The sequence below is a fragment of the Falco cherrug genome, chromosome 4 (assembly GCF_023634085.1).
Source record: "Falco cherrug isolate bFalChe1 chromosome 4, bFalChe1.pri, whole genome shotgun sequence".
Taxonomy (NCBI): Eukaryota; Metazoa; Chordata; class Aves; order Falconiformes; family Falconidae; genus Falco; species Falco cherrug.
Window position 1 is genome coordinate 99,791,818 of NC_073700.1, and position 19,639 is coordinate 99,811,456.

General features: G+C 42.6%; 2 protein-coding genes across 6 annotated transcripts in view; both read left to right on the forward strand.

Annotated features, from left to right (window-relative positions):
- The window catches only part of CPNE4 (copine 4), a 320,303-nt gene extending 313,956 nt beyond the window's left edge, over positions 1 to 6,347 (forward strand). For all 4 annotated transcript variants that reach the window (XM_055708199.1, XM_055708200.1, XM_005445873.4 and 1 more), the window contains one exon: positions 5,765 to 6,347. In XM_055708199.1, the coding sequence (XP_055564174.1) occupies positions 5,765 to 5,896 (132 nt within the window). In that variant the 3' untranslated portion in view covers positions 5,897 to 6,347. The remainder of the gene's footprint in view (positions 1 to 5,764) is intronic.
- A 5,859-nt stretch (positions 6,348 to 12,206) lies between these two features.
- MRPL3 (mitochondrial ribosomal protein L3) overlaps positions 12,207 to 19,639 on the forward strand; it is a 31,145-nt gene continuing 23,712 nt past the window's right edge. For both annotated transcript variants that reach the window (XM_055708202.1, XM_055708203.1), the window contains exons 1-4: positions 12,207 to 12,427; positions 14,356 to 14,534; positions 15,571 to 15,662; positions 16,555 to 16,653. In XM_055708202.1, the coding sequence (XP_055564177.1) occupies positions 12,330 to 12,427; positions 14,356 to 14,534; positions 15,571 to 15,662; positions 16,555 to 16,653 (468 nt within the window). In that variant the 5' untranslated portion in view covers positions 12,207 to 12,329. The remainder of the gene's footprint in view (positions 12,428 to 14,355; positions 14,535 to 15,570; positions 15,663 to 16,554; positions 16,654 to 19,639) is intronic.

Sequence of the window (19,639 nt, forward strand, 5' to 3'; positions counted from 1 at the left end):
ATAGTTTACCATTTACATCCTATGTAAACCTGATTTTAAGACTGGAATTATAAGGATCCCACCCCATGAAATAGGGCAAGGCAATAAACAGTCAATATAACTACTTTGTGACAAGGTAGTTTTTAAATCTGGCTGACACCCTGCGGCGAATGAGGAGACGGGACGCAGCTTGATGCAAGCAAATGTCAATTTATTGTACAGAAGCACACGTTTTTATACACTTTCAGAAGCTGCGCGTTTTAAACTAATTGGTTCCTGAAGCTAAGCATTGCATACTAGGCAATCCCTGATTGGTGGTTAACTATCAGCAATTAACAGCAAATTGTTACCTTTCCTTGGCGCCATCCTTGGCGCCATCCGTCTCCCACTCCCCCGTGCTCTGCAAACATGCCCCATCATGTTAATTGTTGTCTGGACAAGCTTTAGCACATTCCCCTCAGCTAACTGATTGCCACGCATGGTCCTAGTTTCCTGACCGCTCCTGCATCTCCCCCTTCCTGTTACACAAAAGAACCCCTGAAACCGAGCAAAAACAAGGCACAAGTAATAGAACAAATAAAAAACCAACTAAGACATGATATCAATGTCAAAATAACCCACTGTCCTTGTTCCATACAATTTTACAATTTCCCCTTTTTGCTTTTTGAACAGCTAGTACCAGGTTTGCCATGTTCTGCAGGGCCCTTGCAAACATGACAGCAACCAAGGCAATAGCAAACAAACAATACTGCCAATTGAGTGAATGGATGCCAAAAAAAAGTCTGAAATTTTCTCAGATTTTGATAACATGTTGCTGCAGTGGGGCGCCTAAAATCCACGCAGCACATACCATCAAAATCCTCACAGCCATGTCCCTGAACCAACAACAAAGGCAGTAGCAATTTTGACTCACATTCTTAACTGCCTACCAAACAAGGTGATTTAACTCTTTAATGCTTTCCCTGCTGTTACTCTGGATAAGAGAAGAACCGCTGCGACACGTTCCCATCATAGCCTCCTACTACATTAGCATCTACAGAAAGACAATTATTGACATTCAAAGTGTAAACAATATCAGCTTCTTTTGGATTAACATTATACATAGGTGGAAGGGCACACCAAACAAGAACTGGTTCAATCAAAAAGTTCGAAACATCGCATGCCTTCTCTGAACATACCTCTGGGGTCATTCCCTTCATTCCCTCTCTTTTTTATGCAAAGAGACACACTTTACTACCATAACAGAGAAGCCCCTATTTACATCTCTGAGCCCGGACACAAACCGCAGCTGTATGCGCCACCAGGCTCAGGGCAGAAATCATTCATGTAGTTACATAACTATATCTAAACAGTAATCTTCACACAGTTTTTATTTCATTCTGTAGGGTCGGTGTCGGTATCAGTTGTCTGCAATAAAGGTTCACGGAAAGGTCTTACATTCTTCGCTGGGATCCATCTAGGTCCTTTTTCTGTAGAGACACAAGCATAACCTTTTCCCCATGTAACAAGAGGATATGGTCCCATAATTTTACCTGTTTCTGGATCTCGGACCAATACTGGGGCTTTAACCCGTGCCTCGAAAGAGGTATTTGCAGTGAAATGTCGAACTATTGGTGGATTGTTATCTATTAAAGAACAATTCAAAAAATTAAAAACATACAATGCTTTCTGTAACCGTTCCTCCGGAATAGCCATTCCCATTCCCCCTTTTTGTTGTTGTAATAAACGCTTTAGAGACTGATGAGACCGTTCAATGAGAGATTGACCGGTGGGGGAATGAGGAATGCCAGTAATATGAGTTACACCCCATAGGGCAAAAAAGGTTTTGATAGTGGTTGAAACATAAGCTGGACCATTATCTGTCTTTATCTTTAAGGGAATACCCAAAGTAGCAAAAGCACGCATTAAATGTCTACGAACATCTCGTGCCTTTTCTCCTGTGTGACAAGAGGCAAACAAGGCACCTGAAAATGTATAAGGTTACCAAATTCAGAATAATGTGTGACATTTGTTTGCCATAATTGTAGGCTTTGTAATCCTCTAGGATTAACTCCTGTAGCAATTGATAGGAAAGAGTGTTTTTGGCAATCAGGACAGACAGCAATAATACTTGAGGCCTGTTGAGAAGTAAGGTCAAACTGTCGCTTAAGAGCTCCAGCATTTTGATGGAAAAAAGAGTGACTTAGTTTAGCTTGTGCAATACGGTCTGGCAGTACTTGAACTGGTAATGTCAGTAGATCAGCTCGTCGATTGCCTTCTGCAAGAAAACCAGGTAGTGAGGTATGAGACCTAATATGCATAACAAAATAAGGTGCAGATCGAGAGTCCAAAAGGAAAATAAGTTCCTGTAACAAGGTAAAAAGTTGTGAATGTGAAACATTCCGCAGCACAGAAGCTTCAGCTCGTGTAACAATACCTGCAACATAAGCAGAATCAGTAACAAGGTTGAGTGGTACGTTCCATTTCCGGAAAACACGAACAACTGCATTTAGTTCTACTATTTGAGGTGAACCGGAGACTGTCTCTATATCCGAATCCCATTGTCTCCGTTGATCATCCCACCATAGAAGAACAGATTTATGTGATTTGCCTGATCCATCTGTAAAGACAGTAAGCGCTGTGTGTGAGGTTGCCAGGTCCAATCCTGCGCTGCCTGAGGTTGCTGGACAGAGACTTGAGGTGTCGGTACTTCTCTCCGAGCTTGTTGAAATGTCAGCTGTGGCATTTGTGTCTGCGCGCGTCGCTGCCCCGCGCTCTGCGGTCCGTTTCCCTGTATCGGTTGTCCCTGGAAATCATACTTAGATCGACACTGATTAGCATAATGACGCCCTTTCCGACATGTCGGACAAACTCCAGGACCAGGAGGTTGTTGTTTATTCCCCGCAGCCCGCGCAAGACAATTTCTCTTTAAATGGCCAGGCTTACCACAACCATAGCAATTCCCCACACCACGCATTGTTGCAAAAGCAGCAGCCATAGCTTCAAACTTATGGTCAACCGTACCGATTCGGTTACATGCTTCCACCATTTCCACCAGAGTGGGGTTTGGGTTGGGAAGAGACTTCAATAGCCTTTTACAATCAGCATTAGCATTTTCAACAGCCAGTTTTGTTAGCAATATATCCCGAGCTTCCGCATTATCTACTTGACGTTCCAAAGCCTGTTTTAGTCTATCAATAAACTGCATATAAGGTTCTCGAGACTCCTGAGTGATGTTAGTAAAAGCTTTTTGTGGCTTTTGTACACCAGGAACCTGGAAAAAAGCCTTTTTTGCCTCTTCTCTAATTGCCTCGAGAGCCGCACGGGGGCAGTGTTGAGCCCGTGTTACCGGATCAGCATGTGCCCCGGTGCCCGTAAGATGCTCTATTGTCAGTGCAGCTAATGCAGCATCATTATGATTGACATACGTGAGCAGGAGTGCTTGCAGTCCTCCTCTCCAATGCGACTCCCACAACGTATACTGAGTCGGGGTTAGTAACAATCGTGCTAAAGATTTCAAATCATGAGGAGTCATGATATAAGTATCAAACACAGAAGATAACAGGCTTATAAAATAGGGAGAAGAAATACCATGTTCTGTAACTGTACGGCGCAGTTCTTTAACAACCGAAAAAGAAAGAGCCTCCCATCGTGCTCCCCCTGCCCGACCCTGAGAATACAAGACCGGAGCAACTATAGTTTTAGCCATGTCCAAATCCCCCTCCTTTAGGGCTTGTTTCTTTATTTTTGTCCACACATCACGTAGATCAGGAGGGTATAAATCAGGTTCTTTTTCAGGGTCTATCGGTCCTGGGTCAAAAGGATCTTCTTCTGGCGGATACCCCACTGCATTGACACCCAGGGGTCTAGAGCACTGTGACTTAGAGGCTGATGAGGAAAGAGCTGTAGGAGCTTGCGATTCCTCCTCCTCTCCTTCCTCTGCTTTCATAGTCTCAAAAATAACTCTCCATGAAGAAAACAGACGGTGGGACTCAATATTGCCTTTTGTCGCAGAATCCCATAATTTCACCCCTGTGTCGTCCCAAAGTTCCCGCGTAAAAATTGTAGATGCAGTCACTGCGGGCATATTTACTTGCACCCACCTGAGCATTGCTTTAAGGTCTTGTCCAGAGATATTTTTCTTATGTTTATTAAGAAGACCTTTCATAAGCTCATAAACGTCTCCTTCTGGGGACGAAGCCTGATTCCCCATTACGGATTCCCCACAGCTCACCTCTCACCTCCGGAGGGATTTATGGCCGGCTCCTGCTTCCTTTCAGCAGATCATTCAAAGTTCTGTGGGATTCGCTGCATGTCGCTCAGATAGGCGATTCGAGAGCCCTTCACGTTAGATCCTTAAACGTATCACGTCGGGGTCACCAATTTGCGGCGAATGAGGAGACGGGACGCAGCTTGATGCAAGCAAATGTCAATTTATTGTACAGAAGCACACGTTTTTATACACTTTCAGAAGCTGCGCGTTTTAAACTAATTGGTTCCTGAAGCTAAGCATTGCATACTAGGCAATCCCTGATTGGCGGCTAATTAACAGCAAGGTGTTGCCTTTCCTTGGCGCCAACTTTGGCGCCATCCGTTTCCCGCTCCCCTGTGCTCTGCAAACAGGCCTTATCATGTTAATTGCTGTCTAGACAAGCTCATCATGTTGATTGTTGTCTAGACAAGCCCGAGCACATTCCCCTCAGCTAACTTATTGCCACGCATGGTCCTAGTTTCCAGCCTGCTCCTGCAACACCCTAACAGACCGTGAGGAGGGAAGTGTTCGTTAATGTGGGAAAAAGCACTTGGTGTGCAGAAAAGTGTGACCCATGCATCGTCCGAGCTGCAATTGGTGATCCATGGGTGCTCTATCCGGAGATGAACACATCAGTTTAAACCTCTCAAATGGACATACAGGCACTTGCATTAGGTGCTGTTGGGCTGCATGGGAGTACAGGAGGAGTCCAGTTTTGTTACTGTTGAATTCAGGGACCAAGGAAAATCCCTCCAGCACATGTAGGTAATGGTTGCCCACAAAACATCCACAGGCTCTGCTGCTTAAAATTAGGCATTGTCAGAGTGTGAGGCAGCAATTGTGTGTTGCTGATGGAGGGCATGGTTTCTCATTGCACTGAAAGGTAGCCTTCCTTCCTGTCCAGGGGAAAAGCCAGTGGTCATCTCTATATCCATCTCTTTATTTCAAGGTCAGCAGTTCCTAAGTCTAGTTGACACCCTCCATTTATGTGTTGCAGGAAGAGCTTTAAAGCCTCCACAAAGCCTAGACTGAAGCTTTGTCCTGACCATGGTTTAATTTCAATAAAAACAAACTACTTTTTATTGAAATAAAAAATTGCCCAGCCATTAAAACACCATGCACCTGACAAGCAGAATGGTGACAAGGGAGGGCCTCCATTTTACAGTGATGTGCATTCATGTTCATCTTGCAACTCTGCAGGGTTCTGTGCTGAGTACTGATGAATGGAGTCTTTAAAGCCCTTTTCATTGCAATATGGTGCTCTCAGAGTGCAGGGAATTTCAGTTAGCCTGAACTTAAAATAATCCAAACAGACCTGAAGAACATGTAGAGCACCTCTGGCTTTAGTGTACTTTCAGGCAGTTACAGCTACATGCCCAAACTGACTGATAAAATGAGTTTCCAGCAACAGTGCCACTCACTTTGAGTCTTTTTTGCCTTCCATTTCTGTACCATACTTCCCACCTCGATTTCATGGCATCAATGCCTCGAAAACCCATGGCACTTCTAACAGAGAGACAGGTTAACGCTTCTGTTTTCTACCATTTCCTGCAGGCATCCCCAGCTGCTCTAGCAAAAAGCGTTTTGGCTGAAGTTCCAAACCAAGTCGTGGACTATTACAATGGCAAAGGGATAAAACCAAAATGTATGTCAGAGTACGAGTCTTCCAGGACACTAGCTCCATGAACCTGCCTGCACTCTTTTACAAAATTAAAAAAGAAAAATGCTACTGTCTACAACTACTGTACTTAAAAATGAAACAAAAAAATAGCACGTTTTGGTGATTTTTAACTAAAATAACCATTTTTTTTGCATGTGTAGCCTAAAGGCTTAAATCTGTTAAGCAGTTGTATTGTTGAAAACTTTTTATGAGAAAAAAAATCCAGAAAAAAAAAGTGAACTCTTTACATTACAGCATGTCGCGTTGAAATAAAAAGTTATCTGTATCTGTTTTTTATACAGGTTTGTTCAAATTTTGCTAAATTTCTTATCTTTACACTGTAAAGCATTTTGAAATATTTATTGAGAGTTGATAGCCAAAAAGTATTTGGTTTAATCTGCTAAGAACTGAGAGATTTTTCAAAATGGCAGATGCATGAACTGTATTTTGCATGTTTAAAATAAAAACAACACAGTTTTGCAGTTGTCTTTATTTCTCTCTCTGCCACAAGGCTGCCTGCTTTCAACTTCCATATTCCAATAAAAGGGTAATAAAGTGTTTCAAGAGATATTGGCCTGAAGCATGGGCATTTCTAATGTTAGCAGCTTGTAACATGGCCACCCAAACATGACCACTCAGTCTGTGGCCTGAGCAGCAATTTTTCAAAAGCCTGACGTATCTGGTTGTTCTGGAGGGTTCAGTCCATAGCTGTAAACAGGTCTGGCTTGGAGGGCTTAATCCATCAGGACTGCATGTCTTAAAATATGCCTACTTAATTCAAATGGTCTGGCTGGCTTTCAAACAGGTTGTGTTTTGGCTAAAAAAAGTTATAATCTCTTATGTTTGGGAATTCTTATTTTGTTTCATTTGTATGTTTTAAACTCATACCCAATATCAAACTTTGCGTGACACATTTTCTGAAAGAAATTTCACACAGCCTGATTTTGTGACAAACTTCATGCGTATGCAGATCATTCGTGTGTCACAGAAAACTGCCTTTGTACCAAAATAATTTTCCATCCGCTTTTTTTTTTTATTCCCCTAAAGAGGACACAGAAGAACAGATTGGCAGTGTATTGATCTTTCTGTTGACATATTTATGTATATAAATGAAGAAATTAGACCATTGTTATTTATCGTGTTTGAATTTTGGCTTCTTCATTTGCTAAAAGACAATAGTGAAAAATGTGACTTGTTAGAAGTTACAGGTAAAATTTGACCAAAAATAATTGGTGTGCGATTGTCCAAAGGGCACAGCTTTGGATCAGTTGTGCTCCCACTGAATTGAAAACATTCTTGTTGCTACTTCCAGAAGCCATTTGGGGCCAGTGCTGAATATTTTGGAAAATCTCACCTGTGAGCAGGGGGGGTTGATTTAGAAATATTTATTTTTAAATGAGTTTGCAGGTAATGTAGAACTCTAGCTCCCTGATTCTCCTTTAGAAGTAACTTCCATGGGATCAGCTTTGATTGATGATTTTGTACCATAAAATGAAGGCAACGGGATAGCCAAGATGCATGTGACTGTCTCCCCAGCACATTCAGTTCTGCTCCATCTATATCCTGCAGTGCAATCATTCATGCTTGCTAGTAAAGATTCCTTCAGCTGATAGAATATTGAACAGCAGCCACTATTACTTAGTCATAGGTATAAACTGTCTGAAGACATCCCAACTGATAGATCTCAAATCCACTGGCTGACACTTCATTGCAGAGCTTACCCCAGCAAGCTGCACATCTCCCTCTGTGGATGTATTTCAGCTGGAAGCTACTGTGATTTTCCTTTACATCTCATACACCACTCTGCCAACATGTCTTAATTTTCATGTACAACGTCTCTAGATTCTTACACCCATTTCTCCCCTTTTTTCTTTCCTTCCCTATTCTCAGAAAGAGCATTTTCTAACTGGTAAAGCACATGACTGAAAAATCAATGACTCCATGTTGTTTGCTCCTCCAGTATTTTATTTTGTAATCTTGGCCAGGTTTAACTTTTCTCCACCTCAGATTCCTCTTCTGTAAAATGAAGGTCACTGCCATATATTCATAAATATCTCACAATGGTACTGGAGGACTTTAATATTTGAAAAGTGATTTGAGATCCTCTGAGGCATGATTGTGCTCTCAGCACATAAAAAGTATTACCCTAGGACATGAATTTAGAGAAGTAATGTACAGCTGAGGAGGGGGTAAGCCTTTTCTTTATTATTTGCCAGATTAGAGGAAAGTAAAAGAAAGATTTCAGAAAGAAAAATTAGGAATCAGATAAATTGTTCTTCTGTTATGTATGATCTTTGGCTAAACTGATTTTTGAAGTGTTTATAGTTACATAGAATTTGGCAGTTACGACTCTTCATTAGCAGAAGTGTTACAAGGTGCTTCTATAACGTAGCATCACATAAAATGCAGAGATCAACAAGTTATTGTATGCTGAGCTGTATAAATCATCAGTCATTTTCATGTGGTCTATATAAGTGCCTCAAGAGAATCAAGAGTTGCTGCAGATCTTTCTGTTTACTTCACACAATCCAGATTATAAATATTGTCTACTTAAAAACAAGTCATTATCAGTGGTAATATAGATCAGCAATTCTGTAGCAGCCCTTAAGGTATTGGAAAAGGTACCTCCTTGATACTGAAAAAAACAACTGGAAATCTCCTTCAATCTATACAGAACCCAGAATGTAAAACAAGCACGTAGTAGTGTGATGAGCTGGTATAGGAGAATGCACAGAAGACAAAACTAGCCATATGGCAAAGGCATTCTAATGAGGCTTTGAATGTTAATTTCATTGCTCCAAGTTAATCAGTGCAAAAAGATTCTGTGGGCTTTGTGCAGTGTCATATCATTAAGTATAGGAATATATCTCTGAAATGGCATTTTTTTCCTCCTGTTTTATCTATTTAGGGTTTTAGCAAGGCTATCCTGCCTTTAGGCTGAATCGCCATCAATTTCTCTTATAGATTTTTGTAATGCAGATTTAAACTTCTGCCTTTTGATAGATCATTTTAAATTCTAAAAAATCCTTTAGAATAAATTATATCTTGTCCTTTCGAAGTAATTGATGATCTAAAATATCTTCTCTGCCAACTGCAATCCTGCCTTCCTTTTTACTATCTCTCAAATCCAATTCGAAACCCAGAAGTCCCAGAGTACTCAAATATCTTCATGATCCCTATTAGCCCAAAATACATTAACACCCATAAATCTTGAGCCAGATACTGAGCCAAGTTGTATTTTTAGTTGTGTAGGTGAAACCAAGTCTACAACAATAAAAAAAAAAAAAAGTGCTTATACACTGCTAATTGCTTATTACCCTAAAGTGAAACCTACCCATATGAAGTTCTTACCATGATAAGCAATAACGTTCTATAGCATTTGATGAAACAGTCTACAGGTATGTAATGAAAACAAAATTATAATAATAGTATTGCTTTAAAACACGTATTTTCTTTTAGCCTCCAATTATCAAAGGTATGCAACTGACGACAGCTAAAATGTTTATGGTTTGATCTGTTAGAGATCTGCTGAGCACGATGGAGAACAGAAGTCTGAGCCAAGGCTTGCTGCAGGTTGCAGAGGTGATACTACAACAAATACACAGGTGGAAGGCCCCAGTCCTGTGCAGATTTGCACAACAGAGCCCTGCAGCTCTGCAACACTCAACTACATTCCTTGGGTTTACTCACACACCAGATACTATGACAGAACAGCATGTGGCTTAGTGAGCCTCATTACCGTACTGTAGTAAGATCTTTGCCGATGAGTTAAACTGAGTTACCTCCTTCAGCTTGGCTTTCCAGCTGCACGAACAGGACATGGTTTACTCCCAGAAAGAACCCAACTGGTTATTGAGATTGACCTTCCTCACTTGCGATTATGGGTCTTGCAGTCACAGCTGCTATGTGAATCTAAACCTATATCCAACTTTTCCAGAGTGAACAAGGTACTAGACAAACTCCCTTTACTGCTAAGTAGCATGGACATTGCAGGCACAAAGCATTGGTACATTTACATTCCCATTTTTTTGAATGGGAAGGATGAGCTGGAGAACTCCTAGGGTAAGGTTACACCTCAGATTGTTTTTTCTCTTTATTTATAGAAAGTGCCATTTTGCCACAAGGAAAATAGAGTTTATAGCACTATCCATCCTCCTTCCTTCATAGCTCTTACTTGTACCTGCAGGCCTGGGCTGAGAACTTGCATTTTACCAGAAACAAGTTCAGCAATTAAGAGAGCTAGGTGTGTGACAGTGGTCAGCCCAGATGTACATTTGCGTGCAACATTCACTGCAAACCATTAGTTCCCTGCACTCACACCCCCTCTTTTCTGTTTTTCCAATTTCATTGCATAGTTGGGGAGATCCTCCAAACCGATCAAGTGAACCTAGGAGATTTCGCCTTGTGAAGGCTGCCAGTTCAAAAGCAATGTTTCCATTTCCTCATTTCTGCAATTCTGACTACCCAAGGCAGCAGACTGGCAGGGAAGGTTATTTTGTAATGGGCACTGTTTCTTTCTCTTCCTTCTCTCCAGAGAAGCGCTAGCCGTTTCTACTACTGTGCAGAAAGCCTTTTACTGCTGTGTTCAGGAGGCACTTGAATTCACTGAATTGAGCAGGCAGTTGGCAATCTGAGTGCATTCAAAGTTGCAGCCGTCTTGCTACACACACACACACGCACACAAATTGACAAGAGTTCATGCCTTTTTAGCATCACGAAAAGCTGCATGGACAAAAAAAAAATAAAAAAAGGTTTGCTACTGCATCATCGTGTTAAAAAGGAGAAAACTTTTCCTTCCAAAATGTGTGCATGTATTACTTCCAAGTTACTGCTACATGAAGTCCTGCATCATCTCAGCTACAGTGCATGCTAGATGAGAAACGCATCATACCGTGGCAACAAGGCTAGCTAGCATCAAGACAGCCCCCTTCTCTAGCTGGAACATCCATCATGACTTGGCAAGTCACTTAATCTTGCTGTGTGCCTTGGTTCCACATCTTTAAGACAAGGATAAATAGCATTTCGCTACTTCTGGGGACTTTGGCAGGGTAAGCATCACTGTAGGGTTGTCACAGTGCTTAGAAATTGGGAGGTATCACTTTTAGCATTTTTAGATCCCTTCTTCCCCCTACTACAGAAGTCCCTGTCAGAGCAGCAGCCTAAGCTACTGATGGACACCCCAAGAAAGTGTCTATATGAAATCTAGCAACACCCCTGTGGTTCCTGATGTCAGGGAGAGAACAAAAAGATGCAGTGGTCGCTATGGTAGCAGAGATGACTAACCAGCTTCAGAGAGGGAGTATCAGTTGGACCGTGAACTTGAGAGATGCATTTCAGAACACACCTTGTGTTTACTTCTTAAAAAGACAAGAAGGAAACATAAGGACAAGGAGCATGTGTGAAAGCTGCTGGTAGTTTTCTGGGTCACAGTTTTGGGTGTGAACACCAAAATTCTGCTCAGTTGCCCACCCTGCAGTGCCTGCGGCCCCTGTCAGGCCTGGCTAGCTGGCCACAAGCCTCAGGTGCAACACCCATGCACACACAGGCAAAGCCACGACCGACTTCAGCTGACCACCCTGACCAGTCACGGATCTTTAAAAAAGATTTCTGTTGAAACCAAAAGGCAGCCTCGGGTCCACAGCCCTCCGCTTCCCTAACTAGTGCGCTCTCAGCTGTGCTGGTGCCCTGCTCAGGGGAAAGGCTGAGTTAATTCTGAATGCTGATGAAAGCCAGACCTCACCGAGACCGGCCAGAGGTACCAGCCTTGTGCCAGGCTGCCCAGCCCACCCGCTGTAACCTTGCCAGTAACTTCACCGGCTACTATATTAAACACTCTCACCAAAAATGTCGCCCTCCCTCCCTCCTTGCGTGCCCTACCCACCCGGAGAAGCCCCCGAGGCAGCCAACCCCACACTGCGCGGGGCTCCGGCACCCAGACGCGCGGCAGCCTGCCCGCGGGGCGCCGGGGCGGGGCGGGGGGAAGGGCTCCGGGGGGCGCCGCCGCTGACGCCGACATGTCGCGTGTCACTGTGTGGCGGCCAGAGCGGAGGAAGGGGAGCGATGGCAGGGGTGGTGGTGTTGCGGGGGGCAGGGTGCTCGTGTCTATTTCTGCATGTCCTCTCTCATCACCCCCTTGCGTGAGGTCTTACCCCCCGCCCCCGTGTCAGAGAAGCCCCATCCGCCACGGATGCCGCAACCCTGACCCGCGGGGCCTCGGGGCAGCCCTCAGCCCAGCGGCCGCCCGCCAGGGCCCAGGTCAAACCGCAGGCAGTGCCGCGGGGCAGGTGCCTTCGCCTGGGGAGGGCAGCGTGTCCCCCCGGGACAGTTACTTTGGAGTTAACCGCAGCCCCCCTCGCAGGGAGCGCGGCCGGAACCTTCTTCGCGCGGCCGCACGGGAGGTTTTCAGCGCCGGAGCAGGCGGCGCCGGAAGCTGGCGGCGGGTGCGCTGACGGCCGCGGCATGGCGGGCGGGGGGCTGCTGAGCCGGCTGGTGGGCCGGCTGCGGGCCGCAGCGCCAGGGAGGCCGCTCTGGGCGGCGGCGGGGGCTTCTGGCGGCAGGTAGCGGAAGGTCTGGGAGGGAAAGGGGCTGCAGCGGGGAGGGTCGCGGCGAGGGCCGGGAAGAGCGGGGGCAGAGGCGGGGCCGCCGCAGCCCGAGGCGAGGGACACCGTGAGGACACCTCGGCGGCCCCTGCCCGGCCGCGGCCTCTCTGGTCGCCGCCGCTGGGAGAGGCCTCGGGGTGCAGTCTGCCGGCAGCGCCCGGGGCGTTTGCACGGGTAGAGGTGGTGGGGCCGCGGGTTGCTGCCGGGGCACTCAAGCCTTAGCAATAGCCCCAGGCCGTGTGGGAGTGACGGCGGGACACGCGTGTGTGCATCCAGAGCACCTTTGCTTCCTAGTGAACGACTTGACTTGCTGTGCTTTCAGGCACCTCGGCCCGCTGTCACAGCTAGCTACCTGCCTTTGCTAAATCCATGGTGAAATACTCTGTTTCATTGTACTTGCAGAGGATGGAGGGGCTTGAGCTTTTCCGAGCCCTTAAAAGTTATGTCAGTATGGCAGGCTGTTTAGCAGCAAACATAAAATCAGAGTTGTTGGGGCTGGAGGGGAGCTGAGGAGCTTTCTGGTCTAACCTCCTGCTCGCAGTGTGGCCAGCTCTGAGGCCAGGGCAGTTGTTAGGGCTCCAAGGATGGAGGCTGCAAAGCATCTCTGGGCCCCTGTTCCAGTGTTTGACTGGCCTCAGGCTGAATGTTAACGTTTTTTCCATATGTCAAATCAGAACTTCCTTTTTCAGTTTATACCAATTCTCTCATCCTCCGCAGTGTATCTCAGTAAGCATGGCCTGGCCCTGTCTTATCACTTCTCATAGGTATTGGAAAGCTGCTGTCAGCCCCCCCCATCCCCCCAAGCCTGCTCCTCTCTAGACTAAACAAGCCCAGTTACCTCAATCCCCCTCGTAAGGCAAGTGCTGCAGCCCCTGTATTTTTGTGTACCACTGCTGGACTTGTCTATAAGTGTCCCTGTTGGGGACCCAAAACTGGATTTAGTATTACAGATATGGTCTACTTGGAGCACCAAAGAAAGGGTGATAGCTGCTTCCCTTGATCTTCTCATCGTGCTTCTGTTGATACAGCCCAGGCTACTGTTAGTTTTCATTGCTGCCAGGAGCTTGCTGGCTCCTTTTATTACCTTTTTGCCCCCGGGACTCCCAGGTCCTTTGCCTGGATGGGGAGCAGCTCTGCTGAAGTCACAGCCTGTACTATTGCAAGTAGTTATTCCATCCAAGTTGTGGGACTTTGCATTTCTCCTTTACTAATTTCATTGGGTTCCTTGTTGGCTTTTCCCTCTGACTGACAGAGGGACGCCCTTGAGCATTCATTATCAACTGCTCCCCTCAGTTCAGTTTTGTTCACAAACTTAAGAAGGGTGCACTGATCCTCTGTTAGAGGTCACTGATAAAGGTATTAAACTGGACAAGTCCCTGAACAGACTCTTGAGGAACTCCAGTTGTAACTGGCCCTCTGGTAGCGTGTAAACCGTGACTCGTTCAGCCTGATGATCCAACCAGGTTTTTGCCCATTTGATAGCCCACCCATCTGTGCCATAACCTCCCGGTTTGGAGAGAAGGATGCCACAGGAGACTGTGCTGAAAGCCTTGCTAAAGTTCAAGTAAACAAAACCCACTGCTATCTATATCTTTGTTCACAGATCTAGTTTTTTTTATCGTAGGAGTGGTTGGTTGATTTGTTACTGCTTGCTCCCCTTTGGTAGATTTTAGAATACTTTGAAGTCAGACGAATGCCTGATGAATAATTAGGTGGTGTTGGTCAAGGGTGGCCAGTTTGGTGTTGGTTGAATAGCATGCTAGTATGGTTTCTGTCTTCGTGACTACACTGTGGTATGTGGTATGTATTACATTGCGAACATATGTGTTGTGAGACATTATTTGAACTGATAAGACACTTAAAATACTTTTCCCACCACTGGAAAGGGGACAGCTGGGCTTTGTAGTCAGGCACGTTAACAGTGTAACGTGGTGGCATGAGCATCTTTCTGAAGAGAACGTCCAGTTCCTCAAGAAGGTAACTGCGGAGGAGTACAAAGCTCAGACAGCCAGCAAGCTGTGCCCTCTGAAAGATGAGCCATGGGCACTGAATGAGTGGAAACCAGGTGAGAAAGTCTCTCTTCTGAAATACTAAACTCATGCTGAAATTATTGTTTTGTTGTTGCACTCACTAACAACAGGATTGTGTCTTATAAAGTATTCTTTTTGCTTTTACCTCAGCCATTCAATACATGTCCTAGTCAGTAAGTACATGTAATACATCTGTTCTCTGAAGAGCATTTAAAGTATTACAAGGTATTAAGAACCTTGTAAGAACTTAGGTTTTTGTCCAAATCAGCACTTGGCCAGTCCCACTGCTGCACAATGACAAGATAATAAACTAAAAATTTATTTAAGAAGACTCCCTAGGATGTGAAGTATGTGAACTTGAAAATGTTCTTGTAAATATCACTGGACTCTGAAGAAAAAGTGTAATATTTAACACATCCCTTCTGTTCAATGATTCCAAAGTCTTATGGACTAGAACACAATGTAAAGTTTTTGAGCCTTCAGAAGGGTCACATCCCTTGACAGCAAACAACAACATGACAGCCTGAAAATCCACGAGAAGATCCTCAGGTATGACAGTGGAAACTTGAACAAAAGGCATTTTTTTCAAGCTTTAAAGCATTTATTCTTCACCTTAAGTGTTTTGGTTTTCACATCACGGACTGTCAGAAGCCAGACTTGACAGTTTGCCTTTGCTGTATAGTTACAAGGACAAAAAAATATGCAAAGGTTTGGGCTGGGAGGAATGCCCTACAGTAAACTTTTCAATAGTTTCTTTGGCTCTAATATACTACATGGGTATTGTGTTTTCTAAAAGAAAAAAGGAGTCTGAAGCATTGGTTATTTAAATGGGGAGCTAATTTGCATGTTCTGTCAAACACAACTGAAACAGATAGAACTTTATGGCTAGTGGAATTAAAAGCAATGAACAAGTTATTCCCAGCCTACTCACAAAGGGAGTCAGCAATGTTTTCTCGCCTTCTTCAACTCGCCTTAGGAAAGATCAGAATTAATGGGACTTTGCAGGTTATGAGATGGGCTCTTTCAAATATTAAGTATGGAATTGCATCCATGTTTTGTTTTGATCTACAGGTTCTGTCAGAGTTGGTGTTGTTGCAGTAAAGCTGGGAATGATGCCAATATGGACCAAGTCAGGAAAAAAACATGCTGTCACACTACTTAAGGTGAAATAAATCATAAATAATTTCATCTCCTGGACTGTATTCAGATTGTTAACCAGAAGTTTCAGGCAAAAGTGAAACTTATCCCTCGTACAGAGTAGGAAAACTCTGAAGAAAATAACCATTTCTTTCAACCCTGCATAGTACACCATGCTTATTCTGTTTATATCCTGAACTTTCTAGGAGTGGTCTGCCTTCTGCTATTCAAGTGCTGCAGAACTGTGCATAGTATTACGTGAGGGGAGATGGGAGGCAGCATAAAGCTGGGTTTAACTGCCCCTCTTCGCTGCTTTTATTTTGCTACCTGCAGGCACAAGTTTCACCTTGATTTCTGAGCCTTTGTAGCTCTGAAGCTGCTGCTTCATATTCTCTGGCAGCAACTGCAGTGATGAAGCTGTTCAGTGACCTCTTGCTTCCATATGATGAACCAGTGCTGTGAAGGGTGTCAGGTTTACAGAGTAAAGGAGCAGAAGCCTAAACTGTGGGCTCTTACTGTATGCTGTACCGCTGCACATAGTAGGAATTGTACAGATCTTGCAGGCAAAAGATGACTGTAGGATGTTATTTGATTTCTAGAGCATTTATAGAAATATAGTTTGCATTCTACTAATATTTTAATATTAGTAATAATAGATACTATAATTAGTATATTTACTATATGATTAGTATGTTTATTATAATTACTAATAATAGATAAGCCTTTAATTGATTGGAAGAAGGATGTCTTACGGTAAAAAGGTAACACACTCCCCTTCTTGTAGGCTGGATCTCCTGTTATGTAAATACAAATGAAAACAGAAACTGACTTTGTTTCACTTGTTTTGATAATCTCTTACTTAAGGTCCTGGAGCATACAAATCTGCATATACTCAAACACTGTTTTTCTTTTCTTAAGGTGCAAGATTGCCATGTTTTAAGATACATTTCAAAAGAAGAGTCAGGGGGAAAAACAGCTAAGCTACTTGTTGGAGGCAAAAACACATCTCCTTTTTCTGTAAGTGAACCACTTTGAGTGTTTTTGTTAGAGTAACTTTCTGTTGTGATTACAGTACAAAAGTAGCATAGGTAGCCTTCTCCAAGAGATTAATTGGCAGACATGCATGCTGTGGAACTGATCTTTTATCATAGTCACCTTTGCTTATTTCCTTAATGCTGGTGTTGATTCTTGGTTAAGAGAATAGCAAGAACTTTTTGAAGGTTTTGCCTCTTGATTCTCTAGGAAATGCAATTTGAGACAAGGACTGCAAGAGACACGCTTTAATGGCCTTTTGTAAACTTACCCAGCTTCATCAGTTTTTCAGAAGACTTTGTTCTCTACCTTACTCTTCCTGTTTTATTAGCTTTAGTTGTAATTTTTCCACAGATCTGTTGAGATTGTCTAATTTGCATATAATTTTACTGATTAATAAGTTTAAGACTTAATTTTCAGGAAGACAGCTTTGTGATTCTAGCTCATCGACAGTGGTATCAAAACAACTCACTTGTCTAAACAACTCAGTTGCCTGATGTGGAATTCCCAGAAATCTTCAGTGGCTAAGCTTGTCTAGCAGAGCTGTCGTTCCTGAGGAAAATTGAATTATAGATCAAGGCAGGAACAAAGCTTTCCCTCAAAGGACTGCAGTTTCCATGATCCATTATTTCTATAAAATACCACTTTTCACTTCTTGCAGTATCCTGACACTTGTCTGTTTGATTTAGACTAGTAAATATAAATAGGACTTGTGATTACAAAGCAGATTGTCTCAGTTGGTGATTGTGGCTTTTTGAGGACATACATATCCCTTTTTCAAACAAAAGGTTTTCCCAGAGCCTCAAAATTAATCTGTGTACTTGTTTTTGCTTCAGTGGAGGTGAGAGACGGAGGAGCTTTTTTCATTTGATAAATCTCTTGGCTTTTATATTTTGAACAGGCTTATATTTAAAGTTATCTTTCTTTTATTCAGTGGGTTTGTGCCATGTTTCACCATCATTGCTTGTACTTTCTCGTGTCTATCCTGTCACTTCAGTCCGTTTCCATTTTCTAGGTGTGACATTTTTCCTGGAGAAATGACAGCTGTGTTTTTAGTTTTCTGTTACCTTGGCTTAAGACATGCAAGAATCATGTAAATAATAATTTTCAAGTTTTATTACACACGTTAGACTCCTTACAGTCAATCTTTTCATAAAGATGTTACCCGTGATTCAATACATTGTCAGAGTGAAAATGTGCAGGAAGCAAGGAGGTATATAAAAAATTTCTATTTGAACAGGTCTTGAGAACTAAGAAAATTTTTTCAAAGCCAAACTACCTAAAAAGTCAGCTCAAGGATTTTTTAGTAGTTTGAGTTATGTTAGTGACTCTCTTGGACTTTTCACAAGTTAGCTCCTATTAATTTGATCGGATTTAGACTTATTTCAGTAAAGAAATTAATTAAATACCCTTAGACCAATCTGTGGTGAGGACATGGCCTGAGACTGAGCTCCGTAATATTACTGTTATTGATGCTGCCATTGTTGTTATCATCACTGTACAAACTAGGTAATTTCTAAGAAAGAATTTGGCATGCCGATTCTGAACAATTTTGCTTGTTAAGGTTGGGTGATGTCTTTCTGTGGCTTAGCTGCAGATTTGAATCATTGCTCTCCTATGTTTATCAGTCTTTTAATGTGTTTCTTTAATCTCTGAAGTGTCTGAAAGTGAGAATTAAAAGAAAGCTGAATGATACTGTATTGTATTAGCATAAGCAGTTTATCTTCTGTTAATTCCTTGTAGGAACATCTCTCTTCCTCAGATGCCTCACAGCTACCGATTTTTAATTAATTCAATGTAATGATTCCATCAGTAATTTTACTAAGAAAGAGTTTCATGTATTTCATATTGCTTGGAAAATGATCACATATTTATGCATAATATTGCATATTTAGCAAGATATTTTTTTTCTTTTAAACTTGAATATGTCTATTACAAGTGAACAGATTTTTCATGATTTTTTTAATGCAAAATTATTCTAGAAAGTACAATTCTGTAAGTGTAACAACAGTTTTTTGTCAGAAATATTTTATATGCTTCCCTGAAGTGAGGACATATTGATCATGTTTCTATAATACTGGCAGATGTTGTTGGTCTTTTCAGAAATAAGAACATCTGAGAATTCACTCAATGTTCTTCTATTTAGTATTGCTTTTTAGGAAGGCTTTGTAAAGACTGCAGTATTTTGTTTGTAGAAGTACATCTCTCGGACTTAACTGTCTGAAGAAAACTTGTTGGAATCAGAAGAGTGCAAGGCTATGGTGGGACTCTTGAGATGGAAGCAGTTTTTACCCTTTGACTTTACTATGCTTTTCTTCAGCTGTAGTAGCTCTTTGCAAGCAGTTGTGCTGAGCACAGAGCTCTCCTTGCTGTCGTCTTAAGGCGGCAGTTTTGCATAACAGTGGAAATAAAGGATCAATATGCAGGCGTTTAATAAGAAGCAGATTTCTTTATTTTTAATTCTTACATATGTTACTACAGTTTAATACAGTTAGCCTCCATTGATGCTTTAAATTTTTGTGGTCGTAGGGGAGATTTTTTATTTAGTTGATTAATTTTGTTTTTTAATTTGGGTTTGTACTATGAACTCAAATTAACAAACCACTCCAAAAATCCTTTTAACTCTCAAAGACTTTGTGTGCACACTTTGTCCTCAAATAAGGACAGATTCTTAAAGTTAAGATTTTGTATCTATGTCAGAGATCCTCATCATCTTGCTCCCTCATTCTTCACAAAACTTCCTTTGTTCTCCTAACACTTTTAAACCAGATCTATAAGAACAAAAGGAAGGTCAACATGCAGATTTTCAAAATAAGTTATGATTTTAAAGCCATTCACATTATTCTCTCTTTAAATACACAAAATTATTTTTGAGAGAGAGAGAAAGAATTGCGCAGAACGTTTGTGAAGTGAACCTCAGATATGTGACTATCCAAGTGTGACAGTATTCACAGGTGGTTAAATTGCTTTC